This window comes from Bos grunniens, chromosome X, assembly GCF_055505025.1.
Source record: "Bos grunniens cultivar Pamir isolate PY7600 chromosome X, Bosgru_T2T1.0, whole genome shotgun sequence".
NCBI classification, from domain to species: Eukaryota; Metazoa; Chordata; class Mammalia; order Artiodactyla; family Bovidae; genus Bos; species Bos grunniens.
Window position 1 is genome coordinate 52548271 of NC_141194.1, and position 27418 is coordinate 52575688.

The following is a 27418-nucleotide window of genomic DNA, read 5'->3' on the forward strand; positions in this document are numbered from 1 at the left end:
TGCTTTGGGTAGTATACTCATTTTCACTATATTGATTCTTCCAATCCATGAACATGGTATATTTCGCCATCTATTAGTGTCCTCTTTGATTTCTTTCACCAGTGTTTTATAGTTTTCTATATATAGGTCTTTAGTTTCTTTAGGTAGATATATTCCTAAGTATTTTATTCTTTCCGTTGCAATGGTGAATGGAATTGTTTCCTTAATTTCTCTTTCAGTTTTCTCATTATTAGTGTATAGGAATGCAAGGGATTTCTGTGTGTTGATTTTATATCCTGCAACTTTACTATAATCATTGATTAGTTCTAGTAATTTTCTGGTGGAGTCTTTAGGGTTTTCTATGTAAAGGATCATGTCATCTGCAAACAGTGAGAGTTTTACTTCTTCTTTTCCAATTTGGATTTCTTTTTCTGCTCTGATTGCTTTCACAATTTGTATGGAAATACAAAAAGCCTCGAATAGCCAAAGCTATCTTGAGAAAGAAGAATGGAACTGGAGGAATCAACCTACCTGACTTCAGACTCTATTACAAAGCCACAGTTATCAAGACAGTATGGTACTGGCACAAAGACAGAAATATTGATCAATGGAACAAAATAGAAAGCCCAGAGATAAATCCACGCACATATGGACACCTTATCTTTGACAAAGGAGGCAAGAATATACAATGGATTAAAGACAATCTCTTTAACAAGTGGTGCTGGGAAAACTGGTCAACCACTTGTAAAAGAATGAAACTAGAACACTTTCTAACACCTTACACAAAAATAAACTCAAAATGGATTACAGATCTAAACGTAAGACCAGAAACTATAAAACTCCTAGAGGAGAACATAGGCAAAACACTCTCCGACATACATCACAGCAGGATCCTCTATGACTCACCTCCCAGAATATTGGAAATAAAAGCAAAAATAAACAAATGGGACCTAATTAAACTTAAAAGCTTCTGCACAACAGAGGAAACTATTAGCAAGGTGAAAAGGCAGCCTTCAGAATGGGAGAAAATAATAGCAAATGAAGCAACGGACAAACAACTAATCTCAAAAATATACAAGCAACTCCTACAGCTCAACTCCAGAAAAATAAATGACCCAATCAAAAAATGGGCCAAAGAACTAAATAGACATTTCTCCAAAGAAGACATACAGATGGCTAACAAACACATGAAAAGATGCTCAACATCACTCATTATCAGAGAAATGCAAATCAAAACCACTATGAGGTACCATTTCACGCCAGTCAGAATGGCTGCGATCCAAAAGTCTACAAGCAATAAATGCTGGAGAGGGTGTGGAGAAAAGGGAACCCTCTTACACTGTTGGTGGGAATGTAAACTAGTACAGCCACTATGGAGAACAGTGTGGAGATTCCTTTAAAAACTGGAAATAGAATTGCCTTATGATCCAGCAATCCCACTGTTAGGCATACACACTGAGGAAACCAGAAGGGAAAGAGACAGGTGTACCCCAATGTTCATCGCAGCACTGTTTATAATAGCCAGGACATGGAAGCAACCTAGATGCCCATCAGCAGATGAATGGATAAGAAAGCTATGTTACATATACACAATGGAGTATTACTCAGCCATTAAAAAGAATACATTTGAATCAGTTCTAATGAGATGGATGAAACTGGAACCTATTATACAGAGTGAAGTAAGCCAGAAAGAAAAACACCAATACAGTATACTAACGCACATATATGGAATTTAGAAAGATGGTAACAATAACCCTGTGTACGAGACAGCAAAAGAGACACCGATGTATAGATCAGTCTTATGGACTCTGTGGGAGAGGGAGAGGGTGGGGAGATTTGGGAGAATAGCATTGAAACATGTATAATATCATGTATGAAACAAGTCGCCAGTCCAGGTTCAATGCACAGTACTGGATGCTTGGGGCTGGTGCACTGGGACGACCCAGAGGGAGGGTAGAGGAGGAAGGTGGGAGGAGGGTTCACGATGGGGAACGCGGGTATACCTGTGGCAGATTCATTTCGATATTTGGCAAAACTAATACAATATTGTAAAGTTTAAAAATAAAATAAAATAAAAAATAATAATAATTAAGTTTTTGGCTAACTTCTGGGGATGGCTCTATTTGTCCCCAGCATATATGGTCAGTAGACATTAGATGTCCTTTTTCAGGAGTTAGCCATATAACCTCATATCATCCCATATTTGATAAATGTCAGGTACAAAGCCACTAGATCTAGACCCATTTACCTTATGTGTAGTGAAATAGGCATAAAACCAAGACAATGTAAATCAAAATTAAAAGCCACGTTATGTCCATAGTTAAAGTACAAAGTGTTGCACCAGTCCATCTTAGGGTTGTTAGATGTCATCAGATTAAGAAGAGGCATCACATACGATTGTTGTCGAAGGTATTCGCAGACTTGGAGAAAGTCTTTTCCTTGAAGTGGAGATGTCCACCATGGGAAGCCTTCCACTGATGAAGAGGGGAGCACTCTGCAGACCCAGCAGTTAGACTGATTGTGGAATGCAGCATAGGAGTGAGCCCAGGACAGGAATGCATTGTCTTGAGGATCAAATGGCAAACTCAGGATTTTTGGAGTCAGCAGAAGTAGGCTCATACAGAGTATCAGGCCCATCTGAAAAGTACAAAGTCAGAGCATAGAAAGTAAAGACATAAAATGACGTCACTTAGTTCTGGTCAGGGTGCCACCTCTTAAACTTGAGTGTGATGCACCAACGAATCACTTCCTGGCACTTTGACAGCTGTGGGAGAAGAAAGAATAAGCTGGTAAGGGCATTTCCAGAGGGATTTGAGGGATTGGCCCCCAGATCCCAATGCTTTTATCTGGACCTCAGTTCCTGGCTGAAATAGAGGCTTGCTTGACTCAGAAGCTGGGTCAGGAGTCACCTTCCGGAGTTTCGTTAATGCCTGTTGAAAAGCTGAGAGCTGAGTTACATAATTAGTTAATTCTAAGGCTTCAGGGTCTATAACAATGTCTGTGCATAAGAAAGGCCTTCCATAAATACATTCAAAGGGGACAGCCCCTCCTTTGGGGGGACAGTCCCAGCCCTCATTAAAGCTATGGGTAAAACTTTAATCCAATTGTCCTGTGTCTCTTGAGTTAATGTGCACAGATGTCTTTTGATAATGTCGTTAGCTGTTTCAACCTTTCCTGAGGATTGGGGTCTCCAGGAACAGTGTACGTGACATTCTATTCCTCGAGCTTCAGACATCCCCTGAGTTAGAGCCGTTTTAAAGGCGGAGCCATTGTCACTCTGAAGCCTCTGTGGCAGCGCAAACCTGGAGATAACTTCATGGATTAAAATTCTTTTAACCTCCTTAGCCTGTTCTCTACGACAGGGAAAAGCCTCAATCCATCCAATAAAAGTATCCACCCAAGCTTGTGAGCAAGAATATCCATTAGCTTGTGGCATATGAGTAAAATCAGTTTCCCAGTCTTCTCCAGGATATTTTCGACTTCGTTGTAATCCAGATTTTGCTAGCTTTTCAATATTTGGGTTATTTTTGTGAAAAACTTAACATCTTTTGATAATGTCCTTTAAATTTTTCATTACATTTTTTACCTTCAAACAAATGAGAAGCCATCTGGTAAGTACTCTCTTGAGAAACCTATATGCAGGTCAGGAAGCAACAGTTAGAACTGGACATGGAACAACAAACTGGTTCCAAATAGGAAAAGGTGTATGTCAAGGCTGCATATTGTCACCCTGCTTATTTAAATTATGCAGAGTACATCATAAGAAATGCTGGGCTGGACGAAGCACAAGGTGGAATCAAGATTGCTGGGAGAAATATCAATAACCTCAGATATGCATATGACACCACCCTTATGGCAGAAAGTGAAGAGGAATTAAGAAGCCTCTTGAGGAAAGTGAAAGAGGGGAGTGAAAAAGTTGGCTTAAAGCTCAACATTCAGAAAACGAACACCATGGCATCTGGTCCCATCACTTCATGGGAAATAGATGGTGAAACAGTGGAAACAGTGTCAGACTTTATTTTGTTGGGCTCCAACATCACTGCAGATGCTGATTGCAGCCATGAAATAGAGAGGGTAACAGGCAGGAAGGCCAGGGATCTTCAAACGGAGGAAATAGGCTGCAAGTGTCAGACATTTTTTATCTCTCTTAAGCGGCAGAAGGAAACAAACTACCGATATTTTTTTCCTTCTCTATACAAATTTTAGAGGAGGTTTCTCTTAAAATACTCTGTTGCCATAATGACACCTGGTTTCACCTGAAGTTAACTATTCTCAAACCTTGAGTTAATGCATTTTTCTTATGGAAATCTTTGTCTTAAGCTCTGTTAATGTACTATGCATTTACCCCAAACTCTGTCTTCAAGTCGGTTCCACCTAATGGCTCAGAACCTACTTGATAAACCAGTATGTTATACTCAGACATTGTTCCCCTAATCTATGTAAATGAAACTATTTTTTATGGTAATGTGCCCTTCTACAACATTCAAGTCAATCATTTTATGGCCAGGGATGAATCCTCTTGTGACAAGATTATCCCAAAATACATCTTATGGTTGAGGGGCCTGGTACCATTCTGAGTTTTAAGACATTCCTTTCTTTCATTAACAGACTGCTAGTGACTATATATAACATCCAGCTGAAGACTAGCAGGAGGGTACTCTTTCTGCCCCCTTCTGATGTCATGTCAGAAGCTTTCTCTATCTCCTTTATACTTTAGTAAAATTTTATTACACAAAAGCTCTGAGTGATCAAGCCTCGTCTCTGGCCCTGGAATGAATTCTTCTCCTCCGGAGGCCAAGAATCCCAGCGTCTTTTCCTTCAGCAACAACCTTTCAAAAGTAAAAGACGCTTACTCCTTGGAGGGAAAGTTATGACCAACTTAGATAACATATTAAAAAGCAGAGACATTACTTTGGCAAAAAAGGTCTGTCTAGTAAAGGCTATGGGTTTTCCAGCAGTCATGTATCTATGTGAGAGTTGGACTGTGAAGAAAGCTGAGCGCCAAAGAATTGACGCTTTTGAACTATGGTGTTGGAGAAGACTCTTGAGAGTCACTTGGACTGCAAGGAGATCCCACCAGTCCATCCTAAAGATCAGTCCTGGGTGTTCATTGGAAGGACTGATGCTGAGGCGAAGCTCCAATACTTTGGCCACCTCATGTGAAGAGTTGACTCGTTGGAAAAGACCCTGATGCTGGGAGGGATTGGGGGCAGGAGGAGAAGGAGACGACAGAGGATGAGATGGCTGGGTGGCATCAGCGACTCCATGGACATGAGTTTGGGTGAACTCCGGAGTTGGTGACGGACAGGGAGGCCTGGCGTGCTGCGATTCATGGGGTCACAAAGAGTCGGACACGACTGAGCGCCTGAACCGAACTGAACTGACCTGAAGTACTCTCTACACCTAAAGGAAAACTCTGGTGTAAACCCTTAAGAATTTTCCATTGAGTATTTTCAGGAATTATTAATCGTCCATCCTCAGACTGTAGCCATCCTTTATCAGTAATCTTTGCTCCTCTTCTCTCATATCTTTCTAATTTTTCCTCAGTATATTGTGGGTTTTCCTGCTACACGGGACCTGTCCAGATCAAAGGCATCTGCAGTGAAGGGGTTTCCTAAAGTGCCGCTTTTCTTGCTTGACAGTCAGTCAGCTGATTACCTTCAGCTACTTTATTCCCATCCCTGCTGTGCCCTTTGCAATGCATAACAGCTACTCCTTTAGGACAATATATAGTAGTCAAAAGTCTCTGCACCTCTCTGAAATGCTTAATAGGTTCTCCTGTTGTCCTTTTACACTGTCTTTCTTTCCATATTGCAGAATGAGCGTGTAAAGTCAAATAGCATACTTAGAATCAGTGTAGATATTTGCTCGCTGCCCTTTGCTTAACTCTAGAGCTCGGGTCGGGACAAGGTGATGGCACCCCACTCCAGTACTCTTGCCTGGAAAATCCCATAGATGGAGGAGCCTTGTAGGCTGCAGTCCATAGGGTCGTGAAGAGTCGGACACCACTGAGCAACTTCACTTTCACTTTTCACTTTCATGCATTGGAGAAGGAAATGGCAACCCACTCCAGTGTTCTTGCCTGGAGAATCCCAGGGACGGGGGAGGCTGGTGGGCTGCTGTCTATGGGGTCGTACAGAGTCGGACACGACTGAAGCGACTTAGCAGCAGCAGCAGAGCTCGGTTCAGAGCCACAAGTTCCGCTAACTGAGCACTGGTTCCCTGGGGGAGAGATTTTGCTTCTAAAACCTGTTCAGCAGTCACCAGGGCATAACCTGCATTACGCTTCCCATCCTGATCACCAGCATCAGGGTCTTTTACTGTGAGTCAGCTCTTCCCATCAGGTGGCCAAAGTATTGGAGCTTCAGCTTCAGCATCGGCCCTGCCAGTGAATATTCAGTTGGTTTCCTTTAGGATTGGCTGTTTTGATATCCTTGCTGTCCGAGGAATTCTCAAGTGTCTTCTCCAGCACCACAAACCCAAGGCGTCAATTCTTTGTCACTCAGCCTTCTTAATGATCGAACTCACACATCTGTACATGACTACTGAAAAACCCATAATTTTGACTATATGGACCTTTGTCGGCAAAGTGATGTCTCTGCTTTCTACTATGCTGTCTAGGTTTGACATGAGCTTCCTTGGTGGCTCCGTGGTAAGGAATTCGCCTGCATGGGTGTACCTATGGCTGATTCTTGTTGATGTTTGACAGAAAACAACAAAATTCTGTAAAGCAATTACCCTTCAATTAAAAAATAAAGTGGGGGAAAAAAAATGAATCTCCCTGCAATGCATGGGATGTAAGAGTCATGGGTTTCACCCCTGGGCTGGGAAGATGCCTTGCCATGCCCCATGGGAGGAGGGCATGGCAATCCACTAAAGTATTCTAGCCTGGAGAATCCCATGGACAGAGGCACCTGGCAGGCTACGGTCCATGGGGTCATAAAGAGTCAGACACAACGAAGCAATGAGCATGCATGCATACTAGCTTTGTTATGGTTGTTCTTCCAAGGATCAAATGTCTTAATTTCATGGCAGCAATCACCATACACGGTGATTTTGGAGCCTCCAAAATTAAATCTGTCCGTGCATCCACTTCCCCCCTTCTGTTATCCGTGAAATGATAGGACTGGATGCCATAATCTTATATTTTTGAATGTTGACTTTTAAGCCAGCCTTTTCACTCTCCTCTTTCACCCTCATCAAGAGGTTCTTTAGATCCTCTTCAGTTCCTGCCATTAAAGTGGTATTATCTGCCCGTCTGAGCTTCTTGATATTTCTACCAGCAACCTTGATTCCAGCTTGTGAGTCATCCAGCCCATCATTTCCCATGATGTGCTCTGCATGTAAGTTGAATAACCAGGGTGACTCTATACAACCTGTCTTACTCCTTTCCCAATTTTGAAACGGTCTGTTGTTCCATGTTTTATTCTAACTGTTACTTCTTAACCCTCATACAGGTTTCTCAGGAGACAGGTCAGCTAGTCTGGTACTCCCATCTCTAAGAATTTTCCACAGTTTGTTGTGATCCACACAGTCAGAGGCCTTGAGGTAGTCTAGTCAATGAAGCAGAAGTAGATGTGTTTCTGGAATTCCCTTGCTTTCCTGATGATCTAATGAAGGCTGCAATTTGATCTCTTGTTTCTCTGCCTCTTCAAAACCAACTTGTATATCTGGAAGTTCTTGTTCCATATACTGTTGAAGCCTAGCTTGAAGGAGTCTACTAACTGGAGACTTCAGAAATATGGGACAATCTAAGCTTGAGAAAGTGGAGGGTATGAATGAAGCCTGATAAGAGAGACAAGAAGAGGATTCTCTACTTTCCATGATGTTAGCAAGCTGGGCAAGGGCTAGGCCATACTTTCAAGTTCTTGTGTAGGACAGTAGGCTTTATCTAGAAAGTCATAAACAGTTCTGGAACTGTAAGAGAGGGAGGGAGAGGGCGGTGAGTGGGAGACAGGCACCCTGAGTGGATGTGAGAGACCCGTTAGAAGGGGGTTGACAATTAAATGGAGGGGGGCTTTGGACTAGAGCAGATGTGGTGGACATGGGAAAAAGTAGTTGCATTGGACATTTTCAAAGTAAAATGGACAGAACTCAGCAAGAATGTTGACTTGAGGTGAAGAGACGGAATTGTAAACCTGGTTAAGACCAGGTTTCTGTGTACTGTCATAATGGTACAAAGGTGTCTTGGGGAATCCTGGAAGTTGACCAGGTCTGGGAAGAATTTCAAATAAGACTTTTATGTTTATGAACTCAAGGTCTAGATGGATACAATAACCAGTATTTACATACTTAAAAGATCCTTTTCCTTTTTTAAAAAAATGAGAAGTATAGAGATATAATTTATATACAGTAGAAGTCAATGCTTTAAAGCATTACCTTTTGTCGAGTTTTGACATATGCATGCCATTGTGTAAATGCTACCACAATAAAAATGTAGAAAATATCCCATTGGTTTGAAAATGCTCCCTTGGGCTATTTGCATTCAGACTCCTTCTTCCACTCCTATACCCTGGCAACCACAGATATATTTCTCTGCCTATAGTTGTGCTTTTCCAGAAATCCATTGACAGGAAATCATATAATACATAGCTTTCTGCGTCTCACATCTCTCATTGGCAAAGCTGAGATGCATCCTTGCTGTTACATGCATTAGTAGTTCCTTTTAAAATGACTGTGTAGTGTTCTTTTGTACGAGTAAGCTCTTTTGTTTTTCTTTCTTCTATATACCAGTTGTTGAAGAATTGGGCTGTTTCTAGTTTTGGCTATTAGGAGCACGTGAGTAGAATATTTGAGTAAAGGTCCTCGTGTGAACATGTTTTCCTTTCTCTTGGGTAAAATTAAAACTCCTAGTAAGTACGAAAATTCCTGCTATAATAGAATAAGAAGAATGTGCTACTGGAGAAGAGTGCAGAAATAGCTACAGAAGGAATGAAAAGGCTAAGCCAAAGTGGAAACAACACCCAGCTGTGGATGTGTCTGGTGGTGAAAGTGAAGTCCGATGCTAAAGGAACAATACTGTATAGGAACCAGAAGTATATTCAGAGAAACTAGTTACCAGTTGAGAGATTTAAATGTGCAGTGCACCAAGCAAAAAGTGGAAACAGAGGCATCTATTTATGTACTTATTCCATGGAAGTGAGTAAAGCCACTGGGAGTATGACGGAAGAAGGAAAACCCAGAAGCAGAGAAGGAAATGGTTCATTAGAGCACGTATAAAAATAGGTATTAAAAAAAGTAATATCTATTTCTGTCATGACTGTCTTTCTGAGACACATTCTCCACTAAGGGTAACCTGGGACTACCTATCACCAGAGGTTGTGGATGCATAAGAAAGACTGCACTGGAAGGAAAAAAATATAGCCTTCAAGCCCCTTTCTCATCCTCCAGAGACCCTGCGGTTCCAGGACTCTACCTCAATGGCGGGAAAACCGCAACCTGCACTGCACAGGCTCAACTCAGTGAGTATGCGCAGTGTGTGCGTGCGCATCCGTTGCTGCGCATGCGCCTTGGTGCGCATATGCCTTCCTGAGCGTTCTGTGAGGAGCGTTGGACCTGAGACGGGTCTGTTTATTCAGTCCTGGTTCTTTCTCACTATTTGAGACTCACCAGGTGGGTTCACAGGTCTGTCCTGTCTGGCGTTTAAGTGTGTGTGCGTGTGAGGGGGAGCCAGCGAGTTTCGCGCGGGTCGGGCAGTGCGATCTAGGGCCGTTGAGGAGGAAGGCCCTCAAGGTAGTCGTCTTTCTCCTCACAAGTGTCGCGACTCCATAGTTCTTGCCTTGATGGCGGGAGAGGAAGGGCAGTGGGCAGAGGAGGGCAGTGGGTAGGATGATGGTGGGGGGAGACTTGGGGGTGCTATTTGAGATATTTGGTTCATTGGGGCCCTGGAATTGACGACAGAGCACAGAATCTGGGGCCAGCAGTGGGACCTGGGCAGGGGGTGGGGTGGGCGATTAAGGAAAGGCCTAGAAACTGGACCACAGTGGGGTTGTGAGTGTATCGCGGATTTTGTGGTAAGGTGCCAAGAGAGAAGTGGACCGGTTGCTCTGTATGCAGCCTCACCTCAGCCCCAGACACTGAGAAAATCGCCATAGTCAGGCTGTAAAGACTGAGCCTTTCTTCGTGTTCCAACTGAATTCCAAGGGAGTTGGGGAAAATAGGTCTGGTGAATAGGAGTGTGACATGAGCAATAGTCCTGAGCTTTTGAATTCCTAGCAGTATTTCACTAAAGATCTTCATGATGGAGAAGTCTGTTGTGAAATCAAACGTCCTCACAAAAATTCAGCCTTCTTATGTACCTTAACGTGATTTCTCCGCCAGCTTCGCAAAGACACAAATGGCTTTGCAAGCGACTGTATTTGGTGTAATTGAAATGCATGTACACTCATACTTAACCAGAGTTTTCTTTCGAAAGTGTTTTCACATTAAAAAAAAAAACAAGTCAACGTAAGGTCATAAAAGTGATCAAATGTAGCTATACTCTTAAATACATTTTCTAAATCACAATATTCTGCTTTCAGGGAGAAATATGAGTGGGCAAGTGGCATCAACATTGGGACCTACAAAGCAAGATTGCTCCCAGGTGGATGAACCTGTGGTTGTGAGTAACCTTACCATTTGATGTTTTCTGTTAGCACAAGTTTATTTTTGAGAAAATGATGTTAAGTAGTACGGATGTGGTGATAAAGGTCTTCCATGCTGATAAAGGGTGACAGTTTGTCTTAGGAAGGAACACTGATCCAGATATACTATAGTCCGGCATTGCCTGGATGATTATACTGTTAAATTCCCTGGAAATGTGCCCAGTGACTCCCTCCTCCTGCTTATTAACAACAGGCTGCATACTTCCATCCCAACATAGACTTAAATAACTTCTAAAGTCTTCCTGGGTAACTCTTATGGGAGCTAACTCTTCTCTGTGGGAAGAGTAACTTTATTAAAAGTAAGTACATAGAATTGTGTTGGGAAAATGTTGTTAGGTTTACTTATGCTCAGATATATCTATGTATTATGTATATTTATGCTATTAGATGTATTAAAAAAAAAGTTTTTATTTGCATGCACTCTCTACTAGGACCAGCAGCCCAGTGTTGAGCAACCTCAACAAGAGGAACCGCCAGCTGAGATTCAGGATATCACACCTAGAAAGGAGGAAGTACATGGAGAGGATCCAGTGAATCGTGATGAAGAAGAGGAGAAGGATCCCTTTGAAGGTAAAGTGTATCTGTGGGTCATGCCTTAAGACATAACCAGTAAGAAGAGGAAAGGAAACATTAGAAAAGGACTTCAGACAGTTTCTAAAAAACTGAGGAGAGTATAGTTTGCAGGTCAGTGTGGTCGCTCAAATTTTCCCTTGTTTTCAAGACAAAGAGAAGGGGGCAACTAAGGTGTCTGAGGACAACCCTGGAAAAGGAAAATGGTAATAACATTCAGAAAATTCTGCTTTCCTTTTTCTCCAGCAAAACATTCCCGGAATAATGCTCCTGAGGTTCTTATTCATCACATTTTTAGCATACTAACCTAAGGCTTTTAAATCATAACACCGAGGGAATGAATATCATCATTCCCTTGTTTATATTGCATGCTTTACAGCTGAATTGATGCATTTTTTTAAAGATTCTGGCCTGGAAGCTGATCTCCAGCAATTGGCTCTGGCAAAGACTGGGGGTGAAGGTGGAGATGGTCCTGATGTGAGGGAGGAGTTTGCATCAAATACAGAGCCTGTTGAAATGCCAGAATCAGGTATGTCATCCATTCAGAAAGTAATTTATGTGGTTTCTGTTTTTCAGAATATTATATCTTTACTAATATAGAGGGAACATTACTATTATTTTAATAATAGAGTTCACATATTCTTTGAAAGATAGTTCAGACCCCAGATGCCTGAGTGCCTGACTTACAGACTTTCAAATAAAGAACCAGACAGGATCAAAGCCATATCGAATTGAAAATAGGAAACCGTTTTCTTCTCTTGAGTATAAGTACTTTAAGCAACAGCTAATAATTTTCAGGTTATTTTATAATTTCTGCTTGTAGCAAATATGGAATGCATTTGTAATAAATATCAGTTTATATGAAATATGCTTAGGCATCCAAGTAGGTTCTAGTACCAGCTTAGCATAATGTGTGTGATTCTGTGAAATCCCTTAACTTCTAAACTCAACTTTACTCATGTAAGTTGTGAATTCAGAACAGATACACGACGATGCTGATTTTTCAATGCTAATTTCTGCATTCTCTGATTCTCTTTGATGGAATGCATACAAGAATACTCTGTTTTGTACGATGTATTTATCATAAAATGTCATCTTGAGTCAAATTATAACAGGGGAATTGAGATTTCATTTTCTGACGGGGGACACATGTACACCTGTGGCTGATTCATGTCAATGTATGGCAAAACCCACCAGACTATTGTAATTAGTCTCCAATTAAAATCAATTAATTAATTTTTTATAAAAGACAATGAGCCAACATTTTTCTTGATGTTTGTTAAATTCTCTCAAATTCTGAATTCTCTAGCTCTTTAAAAAATAGTTGCATTTTAAATCCTTTCCCCAGGGAAGCATGAAATGACTGAATAATAAAATGGCCAAAGATAGTCTAGTTTCCTGTTTCTGTGGCTGATCAAGTTGAGAGAGTGCATTTAGTCAGTGATATTCAAGGCAGGTGTGAGTAAGATACATATGCTAAGCACACTACCTGCCCCCACATTTGGTCTTTTTTTGGGGGGGGAGGTTGCCTATTTTAATTGGAGGATGATTACTTTATAATATTATGAAGGTTTTGCCATATACCCCACTCTCACTCTTAAAGAACTAATAAAAATCTGAGCCTCGTGATATAATCATCTCTAACCATATCCAGTATGTTATTTTTCCTCTTTGATACATGAGTTTAAAAAGTTTTGAAGGCCAAAAATTGTAACTCTAGTTCTTCCCGCGTAATCAACTTAGTATCTTTCACTTACCTGTTTTCCAACTTGCTGGCAATGAATTGCATGGTGCTGATTTTAAAGGAGGAACTTCATAGTTAGGGAAGAATTTACTGTGTATTAGCCTTCTAAATATTTTCACTTTACATTTTTTTTCCATTCCATTTGAACAATTAGATGAAAATACAACTTTCAGATGACATTCAAGTAACTACAGAACATGATTAAAATGTTCTCATATACAAATCTTAGCCCTAAATATGTGTGGTATTTAAAAAGAAAAATACATAAATTACAAGGTACATAAATATAAAATCCTACATCCAACATAAAAGGTAAGAAAAAGAGCAACAGAATAAACCTAAGGGAAAAAGAAAAAGATACTTATTAAAAGACAGGTATGAAGTGTTAGGAAGAGGAAAATAAACTCAACTAATAAATAAAGACAATGTCCTAGCTTATATAATTTTTAATATATATATATACAATCACACATTTTTTAATATTCTTTTCCATTGTGATTTATCACAAGAGATTGGACATTAGTTCCCTCTGCTATATAGTAGGACCTTGTTGTTTATCCATTCTGAATGTAATGGTTTGTATCTGCCAACCCCAAACTGCCAATCCATTCCTCTCAGTTTACATAATTGTGAAGCAAATGGACAAAGCCCAAGTACACATAATTAGAAATATGAACAAGACACTAACAGTTAGTATATTACAGAATTAAAACAGTATAATCTGGAACTCAAATATTTTCAGAATATTGATGAAATGGCTAGTAGGGTAGAAAAACAAATATTATTTAACATACCTCACAGTAACTAAATAACTAAACATCACAAATACCGTGGATGAACTTTTGAAATTGGTCAGAGTTTTCTCTCAAAAGCCATTATTATTTAGAAACAAAAAAATCTGCTTTTCCAGATTTTCTTTCTCTCTTCCTACTTGCTTTTTTCTCTCACTCATACTCCCTCTTGCTCTCCCTTTTCTTCTCTCCTTTTTTCTTTCTTTCCTTTTTTTTTTTTTTTGGTGTGGCTGCGAGAAACACACGTATTTCTGCTTCACATTTTTATGTCACCATGTCGCCAGTGATAGTAAGGACTTAAAATTAGTGTCAGCATATAATGTATTATACCAACTGGAATGCTTTCCAGGGTGAAAAGAAACATTTAGAATTACATGAGGGCCACAGGTAAAAAAGGGGCAAATGTTTAACCGACTTAAAACCACCATATCAGGGATAAAGTAGAACAAATGAAAATGTCTACAGTTTTCGACAGTAGAGAAGAAAGAAATGTAATACTGGCCTTTTTATTTACTTCACTTAAGCAGTAACAGAGATAACAACTGTTTAGCTATCCTATATTCGGAATATTATTTCAAACCAATGCATTTAAATGATACTTTTTTGGGATTTTTTGTTTCAGTTTTTGTGTATTTTGTTCTCCTTAGGGTGCTGTTTGTTGTTAGATATTTTACTGAATGTGCGCACAGTTTTGCCTTCTACTGAAAACTACCTTCTGATAGGTTCCGTTGATTTCATTTGTTCTGAACTCAGTGTCCTTCTTTTCTTGTATAACTAGGAAGAGTAGCGTGTTTTTAAAAATACTAGTAACCTGCCTGAAAAGTCTATAAAATCTCTAGAGAGGATTAAATGAAGGTAAGCCGAAGGTCGCCCTTAGTGTTCCTGTTTTAGTCCATTTTATAAAACTACAACTGCAGTGAACTTTGTATACCTCTCCTGTCATCGAAATAAAGTTCTGCTAAGTAACTTTTTTAATGTTTATATTATAGGTGAAGGGCAGCCATTTGCTTGAAAGAAGATAAACTGAAACCATCTATGCGGCTCTTATTTTCTGTATTTGACTATTAAAGTTCGGTCAATAAAGTTTCATTTTCTACTTGCACATTTTTTGTTAAATTTATCCATGGGTATTTAATATTATTGAAAATTCATGGTTTTTGATTTTTATTGTCTAGTTGAGGATGTATGTAGAGATAGAATGTCATATATAGATTTTCTGTCCAACAATTCCTCTAAATATGCATATTAATTCCACAAATTTAGATCTAGATTATTTTTGCTTTTCAAAATATACTATTATATTTGAATATCAACAGTTTCTACTGGCTTAAACCTTAAACCTGTTCTCATTTTGCAGCATTGAACAAACCTGGCCAGAATAGTCTTGACTAAAGCAGGGGATAATCGGCATTTTTCCCAATAGGAAATGAAAAATCTTCTCCATTTCAACCTGTTTACGTTGCTTTTTTGTAGATATACTTTATCAGAGTAAGTTCCATTCTATTCCTAGTTTGCTGTCTTGAATATCGATTAATTTTTATCAAACACTTATATTGCATCAATTGTGATGATCATAGAATTGTTTTCCCTCCATTTTTCTACTAATGTGAATTGCGTTGGTAACCTTATACATGTAAACCACCCTTGCACTTCTAGGGTTAAAAAAAATTGGGTCATAACATATTCTTTAGGTGTAATCTACATGTTAATGCATATACATACATATATATACCCACACATAAAAAATTCATAAAAGCCTTTGGTCTTCTCTTGAATAAATGGGTTTACAAAATATGCCACCCAAATCTCATACGGTGTCCCTGATGAAATCATTGACAGGGAAACATTTTTAAAAACTTAATGTATTTGTATTGTCCTATAGAGAAATGGAATGCCAAAGCCATTGTTAAAGGTTGTAGGGAGACAGGAAAAGAACTGCTGTCAAATTCCATGGCAAATGGCACAGCATATCTTTCACACATTTCTGACTTCCCTTCCAAGTTATTTTGGGTTCAGGGAGAGAACAGCCACAAACATCTTTTCTTCTCCATGACGTCCTCCATTGGCTTGATAGTCACCAGATCTCAGAAGCCCTCCAGTTGGCTGTGTGTGTGTGTGTGTGTGTGTGAATCAGTGAGTCATGTCCGACTCTTTGCGACCCCATGAACTGTAGCCCACCAGGCTTCTCTGTCCATGGAATTCTCCAGGCAAGAATACTGGAGTGGATTGCCATTCCCTTCTCCATAGGATCTTCCCAGCCCAGGGATCAAACCCTGGTCTCCTGCAGATTCGTTACCATTTGAGCTACAGGGAAGTCCTCCAGCTGTCTCATTCCTCCCTTGTATCCTTGTTATGAAAATAATAACAAAACGCTTACATCTCTGAGCCCCCATCTGCATCCTCATGCACCAAAAAAATATATTTCTGCAACAAAGGACCTATTCAGACTTCACTCTGCTTAGTGAATAACAGGGGATTATAAATAGCAGCTGTTGTGCCCTTACAGAGGTATGAAAATCCAGGTCCAAAAAGTTTGAAAATGGGAGATTGAAATCTACCATGAGACTTAAATAAGAGTATCCCAACTTACCAAAAAGTATGTGAAAAAGCCCCTAGTCATGGAGCTGTCTGACAAGATTAGATCCTAGCTAGAAGAAAAGGGAAAGGAATGAGGGGAACTTCATGAGACAAAATGACTTGAGTCTTATCTGCTCTGTCTCCTTATTGGCTATGACATGACATAACTGGGCTTCCCTGCTGGCTCAGACGGTAAAGAATCCACCTGCAGTGCTGGAGACCTGGGTTCGATCCCTGTGTTGGGAAGATCCCCTGGAGGAGGCCACGGCAACCCACTCCAGTATTCTTGCCTGAAGAATCCCCATGGATAGAAGTGCCTGACGGACTACAGTCCCTGGGGTCACAAAGAGTCAGACACGACTGAGCGACTAAGCACAGCACGTGACATAACTCAGAGTATCAGTACTGGCTCTGACACATACTGAGTGAAGGTGAGAAAGGTATTTACATCCTGTGGATCTGTTTCCCCATTTCTAAAGTGGGAATTACAAGTTTACAGTAAATATTTGTTATGAAGAATAAACAAGATAACGTGAAGTAGGCATTACGTTGCAAATGGATTTGGCTTATTCTACTCCAATTTTTCATTTAAACATTTACAATTACAATTCTCTCACAAGTGATAGAGTTTGATTTCAAGTAGGCTATAATGTTAACTTTTAAAATGAACTGGACTTGAGAAACATATTTTGTCTAAATAAATATATTGATTCAATAGCAGATTCAATAGCTGGTATCAGACATGGCATCCATTGTAAGGTTGGTTTGTTAATGAGGACTGACAAGGCTACCCTAAGTCATAATATGTACTGAAAACTGTGCTCCTTGCTGTGTGTGATGACAAAGAAAATAAGCCAATATTCTAGTCACGCAACATCACACAACACCAGACTCTGTCACATAGTCAGGCAGCCAGTCCCTAAGTCACAGCACAGGAGCCACAGGGCCTCAGGGCACCACTGCAGTTGTTAGTTTGGCTTGTCACCTTCTACGGGCTTGGCCAGTAAGGAGACAATGAACCCGAATGGATTCAGATTCTACCTTACAGACAGTGCAGAAGCAATATGACCCTGGTGTCAGTTGCCTTGTCCCTAGTCCCGCGGTTTGCCACTGAATTGGAAGGCCTCAGTAAAGGCACTACAGGTGGTGGGTCTGTGCCAGGAAGGAGCCCGCAGTTGTGCCCTATGGCACTGAGCAGCTCTGCAGTCCAGAGCTGTAGTCTCAGCTGGGGCTAGGGAGACCATCGTATGTTCAACTGAAACCAGAGGTGGATGAGTAACAACTTTGTGTCACCTCCAGCTGGATGAGGAGGCAGGTGAGAAATGGCCTCATAGCAGCTCTTCATCAGGCTGCTTATCTCCCCTTGCTGCAAGACCAATCTGGAGGTTCTCTGCCAAAATTCAAGTCAGCCTGCAGTTTAGCCTTGCCTATGTAGCCTAAGTGGGGACATGCAAGGGCACCAGGGCACCAAGACAGAGTCACACTCCTACAGTGCTTTTTGGAACAAGACACAAGGCTTTGTGTATGATGCTACAAATATGACACCTATATACTGACTCCTACATGGAGGAGATCCTTCTCCTGTCAGTCATTAAAAATATCCCTTCATTGAGTACACACATATTCATTACTAGCATGTCTCAGGACGCGTCTGCAATGCTTGAAGTAACAAGACCAGTGATGTGTGGTGGATGATGGGAATATCACACTGGTGGACCAGACAGACACATAAACAGAAAAGAAGTGCAAAGGAGAAACACAGGGAATGGACCTAAGGGAAAAGCCAAGCAAAACGGTGAGCAGGGTGGCCAAGAAGCAGGAGGAAAGCTAGAAGATAAGGTTCATTCTAAGAGTGAAAGAGGTTATATATAACACAGCCGTGCATTGACCCAGGCTGTGGATGAGAGTCACAACCTCCCCTGCATCACTGCCCCTTTTGAGGGTGGTGTCTGGGAGTCTAGAGATTCTGAAGGGAGAGAAATAAAATAGAGAGTGCAGGGGGTACGTGCACCCGCCCTGATAGAGATGCAGGTGCAGCTTGTTACAGTTACCAGGTGGGGATGAGCAGACTTGGATTCGGTGACTCAAGAAGAAATGTGCAAATGAATGTAAAGGGAGAAAGCACATGGAGAGGGGGTAAACAGCTCCAAATCCCATATCTGTACCTGGGTAGGTGCTCCATTACTGTCATGAGAAGGCTCCCTGGTCTCAGCTCTGGGAGGGAGTGATGAGCATTCTAAGGACCCACCATCAGAACTAAGCAGGGGACACTGAGTGTGTGACGACTTAAGTCTCATCCTTTACCACTGACAGACACAGAAAGCTTCTTAGTTCTGCTGAGAGTGGGGCTCTGGAAGCTTAGGGAAGCTCAAAGGTAAGGTGGAGGTGGTGGTGGTTGTTCAGTCGCTCAGTCGTGTCCAACTATTTACTACCCATGGCCTGCAGCATGCCAGGCTCCTCTGTCCTACACTATCTCCCTGAGTTTGATCAAATTAATGTCCATTGGGTTGGTGATGCTATCTAATCATCTCACCCTCTGTCGCCCCCTTCTCCTCCTGCCTTCAATCTTTTTGCATCAGGGTCCTTTCCAATGAGTCAGCTATTCGCATCAGGTGGCCAAAGTTTTGCAGCTTCGGCATCAGTCCTTCCGGTGACTATTCAGAGTTCATTTCCTTTAGGATTCATGGGTTTGTTCTCCTTGCTGTCCAAGGGATTCTCAAGGCTCATCTCTAGCACCACAATTTGAAAGCATCAATTCTTTGGCACTCAGCCTTCTTAATGATCCAACTCACACATCTGTACATCACTACTGGAAAAACCATAGTTTTGACTCTACAGACCTTTGTCAGCAAAGTGATGGCTCTGCTTTTTAATATGGTGTCTAGGTTTGTCATGGTCTTCCCTGGGGGCTCAGCGGTAAAGAATCTGTCTGTTATGCAGCACACTTAGGAGATATGGGTTCAATCCCTGGGTCAGGAAGATCCCCTGGAGGAGGGCATGGCAACCCACTCCAGTATTCTCATCTTGAGAATCCCCTGGACAGAGGAGCCTGGTGGGCCTCTGTCCATGGGGTCGTAAAGAGCCGACACTACTGAAGTGCCTGAGAATGCATGTAAGCTAGGTTTGTCATAGTGTTCCTTCCAAGGAGCAAGCGTCTTTTAATTTCATGGCTGCAATCACCATTTGCAGTGATTTTTGAGCCCAAGAAAACGAAATCTGTCACTGCTTCCACTTCAATTCACTTCAGTTCAGTCGCTCAGCCACGTCCGACCCTTTGTGACCCCTTGAACCGAAGCACGCCAGGCCCCCCTGTCCATCACCAACTCCCGGAGTTCACCCAAACTCATGTCCATTGAGTCGGTGATGCCATCCAACCATCTCATCCTCTGTCTTCCCTTTCTCCTCTCTCCTTCAATCTTTCACAGCATCTGGGTCTTTTCAAATGAGTCAGTTCTTCGCATCAGGTGCCCAAAGTATTGAAGTTTCAGCTTCAACATGAGCCCTTCCAATGAACACCCAGGACTGATCTCCTTTAGGATGGACTGCTTCCACTTACCCCCCTTCTATTTGCCATGAAGTGATAGGACCAGATGCTATGATCTTAGTGTTTTAATAGTTGAGTTTTAAGCCAGTTTTTTCACTCTCCTCTTTCACCTGTATCCAAAGGTTCTTTAGTCGCTCTTCACTTTCTGCCATTAGAGTGGTGTCATCTGTGTATCTGAGCTTGTCGAGATTTCTCCCAGCAATCTTCATTCAGCTTTTGAGTCATCCAGTCCAGCGTTTTGCATGATGTACTCTGCATATAAGTTAAATAAGCAGCATGACAATGTACAGCCTTGCTGTTCTCCTTCCCCAACTATGAAGCAGTCATTTGTTCCAACTCTGGTTCTAACGGGTGCTTCTTGGCCCCCATACAGGTTTCTGAGGAGACAGGTCGAGTAGTCTGGCACTGCCCTCTGTTTAAGAATTTTCTCTATTTGTTGTGTTTCACTCAGTCAGAGGTCTTAGCGTAGTCAATGACACAGAAGTAGATGTTTTAGAGAAAGTAGATGCATTAGATGTTTACAAAGTAAAATGGACAGAACTCAGCAAGAATTTGGACTTGAGGTGAGGGAGAGGGAATCGTAAACATGGTTAAGACCAAGTTTCCTGTCATAAAGTACAAAACTGTTATGGTGAATTCTGGAAGTTGTTCAGGTCTGGGAAGAATTCCAAACAAGATTTTTATGTTTTTGAGCTCATGGTCTACATGGATACAATATCCAGTATTTAAATACTTAAAATTTCCTTTTCCTTTAAAAAAAGTATTGTGGTATAATTTATATACAATAAAAGCCAACACTTAAACGTATTACCATTTGTAGATGTTTGACAAATGTATACCGTGGTGTAAATGTTACCACAATCAAAACGTAGAAAACGTCTCAGTGTTCAAAAATGCTCCCTTGGGGTATTTGCCGTCCGACTCCTTCCTCCACTCCTGTACCCTGGTAACCACAGATACATTTCTGTGCCAACAGTTGTGCCGTTTCCAGAAATCCATTTACATGAAATCATACAATATGTAGCCTTCTGTGTCTGGTTTCTCTCATTTGCAGAGATGAGACACATCCTTGGTCTTACATGCATTAGTAGTTACTTTTATTTTTTTATTATTGTGTCATATTCCTTTGTACAGGTATACTATTTTGTTTTTCTTTCATCTGTATACCAGTTGTTGAATAACTGGGTTGTTTCTACGTTTAGCTATTAGGAATACACGTGTGGAATATTTGAGTGCAGCTCACTGTCTGAGCATGTTTTCATTTCTCTTGGGATAACTGGCTAGGAGTAGAATTGCTGGGTCATATAAGGCTTCCCAGGTGGCGCTAGTGGTAAAGAACACATCTCCCAATGCAGGAGACTCAGGTTCAATCTCTTGCTCTGGAAGATCCCCTGGAGAAGGAAATAGCAACCCGCTCCAGTATTCTTGCCTAGAAAATTCCATGAAGAGGGTTCCTGGCAGTTTACAGTCCATGGGGCCCCAGAGAGTTAAACACGACTGAGCGACTGAACACACACACACACATACATGGTAATTTGTGTATCTTAGAATCTAAACTGTGTCCTCTGTAGACCACATACACATGGATTTTTTTAAACTGTTCTCGCAGTGTCTGCCTTTTGGTTGGATTGTTTTATCTATTTACATTTAATGTTGATACAGACTTACATCTGCCAATGTATATTTCTGTCTCATGTCATTTTGTTCTATGGTTCTCATTTTACTGCTTTCTTTTCCATCCAATGGATATTTTCTAATGTAGCATTTTAAACCCTTTACTGATTTTCCACTACTTTTAAGTTGTTGCCTTAGCTGTATGCCACCATAAACATCTTACTTCATCACAATCAGCTTGAAATTTACACAAATGCTAATGAGATACAGGAACATTACTCCTATATCGCTCTATTCAGGTTTCCCTCTTTTCCTCATATTGTCACATATATAACAAATCTATAAAGGGTAACCCCATTAATACATTCTTATTATTATTACATTATATATAACATTATGTGATGAAAAGCTGATATATGGCAGGATATCAGGTATCTATAACTTCTGTTATATTCACCCTCTTAGTCATGATTTCTGATACTTTGCATGTGTTTGTATGGATTTGACACCATCCAGATTTGTTTCCTTACCTAATACAACTTTGATACAAACCACCTCCTTTGTGCTGCTACTGCAAATATATTACATTCCATATGTTCTTGGCCCAACAATAATTGGGCTTCTCTGGTGGCTCAGACAGTAAAGAATCGGCCTGCAATATAGGAGACCCGGGTTCAATCCCTTGGTCAGGAAGATCCCCTGGAGAAGGGAATGGCTAACCACTCTGGTAGTCTTGCCTGGAGAATCCCATGGACAGAGGAGCCTGGCAGGCTACAGTCATGGGGTTGCCAAGAGTCAGACATGACTGAGCAACTACCACATTCACAACAATAATTTATGTGATATTGTTTTAGACAGTTGCTTTTTAAATACAGGAAGAAAGGAGGGAAATATGTGTCCATAAAGAATTTTTCTTCATATAATTACCTTTACCTGTGCTCTTTGCTTTTTCACATGGATTCAGATTAACCTCTGAATTCACTTATTGTAGCATGAAGAACTTCCTTTAGTTTTTCTTGTAAGCCAGTTCTACCAACATATTCCCTGAATTTTTTTTTTAATTTGGGCATAGCGTTACTTTGCTTTCATTTTTATTTTCTTAAACCACTTTATTGTGGTATCTGTGACATGTAAAAAGCTGTGTACACACCCGTGAAATCATCACCAGCTTCAATATATAAAACTCAACTGTATTTCCATACTAGTGGTGAATACTTCTAATAAGTAAGAAAATTCCAGTTACAATATAAAAAGTACTTAGGAATTAGTTTAACCAAGGAGGTGTAAGATTTGTACACTGAAAATGACAAAACCAGTTGAATGAAATTAATGAAAATTTAAGTAAATGGTCGCTGACTATCAATGGGCACTAGAGTTTCCCCTAGAAATTTGCTGTCATTGTACACACATCTCTGAGCATGTGGGAATATTTCCTTAAGGCACATTCACAGCAGGGAGACCGCTGGATCAAAGACTTCCGTGGCTAAACACACATCTGTGGAGTACCTACTATGTGCATGTGCCTGACGCTGTTCTAAACGCCAAGGAGGCATCACAGAATAGGACTGACACTTGTCCCTCTTTCATGAAGGCAAATGCTGCTGAGGGTGAGGGCAGGATGGAATGTAAATTCTGATGGGTGCTTCCACAGACCCCTGCAAAGGTGTTTCACCAGTTCACACTGGCCTCAGTGGGGCAGGGGAGTGAATGTGCCTTTACTGGCATCTGGGTACCATTTGGAGGGTGGGAGGTCTTGGCAGGAGGCTGGACACCTTGTGTCCAGTTCCTTAGAAGAGCTTCAAGTCCACAACTAGGATTGATCCACGTAGGGATTTCAGGAGCTGTGAATACCCTAGGTGTCCATACCCTTGGTTGTGACATCACAAAGTGTATTTGTCAAAGCATGGGAGGTATCTGACCCATCGCTGGCTCTGCACCCTGAGTGTGCCATCTCTGACCTGGAGATAAGTCTGTGAACCAGAGATTGAGGGTGCTGAACCCTTGAGGGGTTACTATGCCTTAGGCTGTGAACTTTGCGGTTTGTAGGATGCGGGGTACCATGGACTGAGGTTTCTTTGTGGTGGCTGCATGGAACACTGTGAAAGAGCTGTATGCGTTCACCATACCAGTGCTCTGTGCAGTTGGATTTCTCCATGGCAGCTTATGAAGTTGCTAAAATACATGTTGGCCTATATTCGAATTTCATCTCAGCTGATTTCATGTGTCTTGCCTCATTTATTGAGTCTCTAGAGTTTCAGTTTGGTGGATTGTTTGGTGTTGGGTGTCCAGTGCAGTGAGGTCTGCCAGCTGCTATTTCCTTGGTCCATATCTGGTCGAGTGTATCATCGATATTTGGGTTTTGTGACCCATAGTGTGAGGTCCCTTCCTTTCCCTTCCATAACCTTTCCCTTCTCCAGGGTAATCTTCCCAACACAAGGATCGGACCCAGGTCTCCTGCATTGCAGGCGGATTCTTTACCAGGTGAGCCATAAGGGAAGCCCAAGAATACTGGAGTGAGTAGCCCATCCCCTCTCCAGCGGATCTTCCCAACCCAGGACTCAGACCAGGGTCTCCTGCATTGCAGGAGGATTCTTTCACAGCTGAGCTATCAGGGATTGAAACATTTCACATTGTTGTTCAGTGGCTCAGTCGTGTCTGACTCTTTAAAACCTTGTGGACTGCAGCATGCCAGGCTTTCCTGTCCTTCACTATATCCCAGAGTTTGCTCAAACCCATGTCCATTGAGGCAATGATGCCATCCAACCATCTCATCCTCTGTTGGTCCCTTTTCCTCCTGCCCTCAATCTTCCCCAGCATCAGGGTCTTTTCCAATGAGTCGGCTCTTCACATCAGGTAGCCACAATATTGGAGTTTCAGCTTCAACATCAGTCCTTCCAGTGAACACCCAGGAATGATTTCCTTTAGGATGGACTGGTTGGATCTCCTTGCAGTCCAAGGGACTCTCAAGAGTCTTCTTCAACACCACAGCTCAAATGCACCAATTCTTTGGCACTCAGCTTTCTTTATAGTCCAACTCTCATATCCATACATGACCACTGGAAAAACCATAGCCTTGACTAGATGGACCTTTGTTGACAAAGTAATGTCTCTGCTTTTTAAGATGCTGTCTAGTTTGGTCAAAACTTTCCTTCCAAGGAGTAAGCATCTTTTACTTTCATGGCTGCAGTCACCATCTGCAGTGATTTTGGAGCCCAAAAAAATAAAGTCTGTCACTGTTTCCACTGATTCCCCATCTATTTCCCATGAGATGATGGGACCAGATGCCATCATCTTAGTTTTCTGAATGTTGAGCTTCGAGCCAAATTTTTCACTCTCCTCTTTCACTTTCATCAAGAGGCTCTTTAGTTCTTCTTCACCTTCTGCAATAAGGGTGGTGTCATCTGCATATCTGAGGTTATTGATATTTCTCCTGGCAATCTTGATTCCAGCTTGTGCTTCCTCCAGCCCATTGTTTCTCATGATGTACTCTGCATATAAGTTAAATAAGCAGGGTGACAATATACAGCCTTGATGTACTCCTTTTCCTATTTGGAACCAGTCTGTTGTTCCATGTCCAGTTCTAACTGTTGCTTCCTGACCTGCATGCACGTTTCTCAAGAGGCAGGTCAGGTGGTCTGGTATTCCCATCTCTTTCAGAATTTTCTAGTTTATTGTGATCCACACAGTCAAAGGCTTTGGCATAGTCAATAAAGCAGAAATAGATGTTTGTCTGGAACTCTCTTACTTTTTCAATGATGCAGTGGATGTTGGCAATTTGATCTCTGGTTTCTCTGCCTTTTCTAAAACCAGCTTGTACATCTGGAAGTTCGCAGTTCATGTATTGCTCAAACCTGGCTTGGAGAATTTTGAGCATTACTTTACTAGCGTGTGAGATGAGTGCAATTGTGTGGTAGTTTGAGCATTCTTTAGCATTGCCTTTCTTTGGGATTGGAATGAAAACTGACCTTTTCCAGTCCTGTGGCCACTGCTGAGATTTCCAAATTTGCTTACATATTGAAAGCAACACTTTCACAGCATCATTTTTAGGATTTGAAATAGCTCAACTGGAATTCCATCAACTCCACTAGCTTTGTTCATAGTGATGCTTTCTAAGGCCCACTTGACTTCACATTCCAGGATGTCTGGCTCTAGGTGAGTGATCACACCATCGTGATTATCTAGGTCGTGAAGCGTAGTCAACGAATTGTTTCCCGGAATTCCTTTGCATTTTCTACGATCCAATGGATGTTGGCAGTTGGATCTCTGGTTCCTCTGCCTTTTCGGAATCTACGTTGTACATCTGGTACTTGTCTGTTCACATATCATTGAATCCTAACGTGATGGATTTTGAGAATGACCTGGCTAGCATCTGAAATGGGTGCAGTTGTGCAGTCGTTTGAACATTCCTTGGCCATGACCCTTCTTTAGGATTGGAATGAAAACTGACCTTTCCAGTCCTGTGGCCACTGCGGAGTTTAGCAAATTTGCTGGCATATTGAGTGCAGCACTTTAACAGTGTCATCTTTTAGCATTTGAAAGAGCCAGGATTCCGTCAACTCCACCAGCTTTGTTCACAATAATGTTTCCTAAGGCCCACTTGACTTCACACTCAAGTATGTTTCATGTTGTTTCCACTGGCACAACCAAATTCATCAAAAATTGTGAACTTGTGTTTCAGAAGCCACAACAATTCGTACTCAATGTGGGTGCCAAAAAACTTGAGGCCCAAAGTAAAGTCTAAACATTGAAAATACCTACATTCCTTTAAAGACAGGCGTTTACACTTTGAAGTGAAGCCAGGTGAGTCCTGAATCCCAGGTCACGGAGCCGCTGGGCTGGAGGTGTGGCTGAAGCTGAGGCAGCTGCAACTTGAGGCCCTCTCCCTGCGTGGAGCGAGGTCCTGCCCCAAGGACGAGAAGAACAGGACCCCCAGGGGTCTCACAGGGGTAGCAGGGAGGCAGGCACATTGCTTCTGGCAGCACATATTCATCGAGGCTTTTCCTGGCTCTCTGTGGTGGATACAAGTGGCCAGCCCACAGAAATCCCTGTGCTGGAGTTACTCTCCCCAAAGGGGAAGGGGTAGGGGTAGGAGGCACCCTAACTCAAAACAATCCAGGACATTCTACAGTGTGTTAGAAGACGGTGGTGCTGTGATCAGATACATGTAAGTCCTGTAAGGGACTGGTACTGTGGGCAGCAAGGGGGAAAGCTGCAAGTCACAGTGTTGAACAGAGCAACCAGTGCGGGCTTCATTAAGGAGCTCATATTTTAACAAAGACTTGAAGGGGGAAAGGAGTCAGCACAGCAGACATCTGGGGTCAGGATATGGCAGAAGAGGGAACAGTGGGGATCAATGCGGGGGGCAGACACTGCCAGGTGGCCAGGGCAGCCGGGAGCAGGGAATGAGAGTTGAACAGAAAGCGGGGACTAGATACCGCAGCACTGGGTAAGCGTCTGCTCTGTTGGCGAACCAACAGGGACAAGCAGGGGTCATAGGTGCTGATGGACATGCCTGTGCCAGGCCTGTGAGGGAGGCAGAGGCAGGACAGGGGGAAAGAGCAGAGACAGCTGAGGTGGGGCAAGCAAGGAGTGAGGAGGATGCACGAGGGGCAGCTCCGAGTGAGGCTGACGGTCTCCCCTGGACTCGACACGCCTTTCCTACCTGTACTGGTGTCCCCGGCTCCATAGATGCCTGTTCTCCAGGCACAGTGTCAGAGACTCCACTAGCAGCCTGATGTCATTCAACTGTTCATCGTCTGGACACATAGTTGCGGGGCCTACATTGCCACTTGGTCCTTCGGAAACGTTAAGTGACCTGAATGGTGCTCTCAGGATCTTGACCCCAGTTCCACTGTGAGGCTACAACTGTGGCTGATGAGGCAACAGTGTGACCCACATGTGTGTAATGAACCTTGCAGCCTCTTTGGTCAGGAGTATCCAGAATTAGGGGTCATAG

General features: G+C 41.9%; 2 protein-coding genes and 1 long non-coding RNA gene across 10 annotated transcripts in view; 1 reads left to right on the top strand and 2 right to left on the bottom strand.

Moving 5' to 3' along the window:
* Nucleotides 1-14829, top strand: part of LOC147340357 (P antigen family member 3-like) — a 68522-nt gene extending 53693 nt beyond the window's left edge. Inside the window, exons 1-5 of one of the 3 annotated variants that reach the window (XM_086388716.1) lie at nt 9514-9711; nt 10500-10579; nt 11054-11192; nt 11596-11721; nt 14717-14829. In XM_086388716.1, coding sequence (XP_086244842.1) covers nt 10508-10579; nt 11054-11192; nt 11596-11721; nt 14717-14739 — 360 coding nt within the window. In that variant the 5' untranslated portion in view covers nt 9514-9711; nt 10500-10507 and the 3' untranslated portion in view covers nt 14740-14829. Of the gene's footprint in view, nt 1-9513; nt 9712-10499; nt 10580-11053; nt 11193-11595; nt 11722-14716 lie in introns of those variants that run through there. The other 2 variants (XM_086388715.1, XM_086388717.1) reach the window with 2 other exon arrangements.
* LOC147340358 (P antigen family member 3-like) overlaps nt 1-27418 on the bottom strand; it is a 95977-nt gene that overhangs the window by 27048 nt on the left and 41511 nt on the right. The gene's annotated exons all lie outside the window — the stretch shown is intronic.
* LOC147340359 (uncharacterized) overlaps nt 2266-27418 on the bottom strand; it is a 31341-nt gene continuing 6188 nt past the window's right edge. For 3 of the 5 annotated variants that reach the window (XR_015159355.1, XR_015159353.1, XR_015159358.1), the window contains exon 6: nt 2266-2616. This is a non-coding gene — a long non-coding RNA (uncharacterized LOC147340359). Of the gene's footprint in view, nt 2617-22408; nt 26472-27418 lie in introns of those variants that run through there. The other 2 variants (XR_015159352.1, XR_015159360.1) reach the window with 2 other exon arrangements.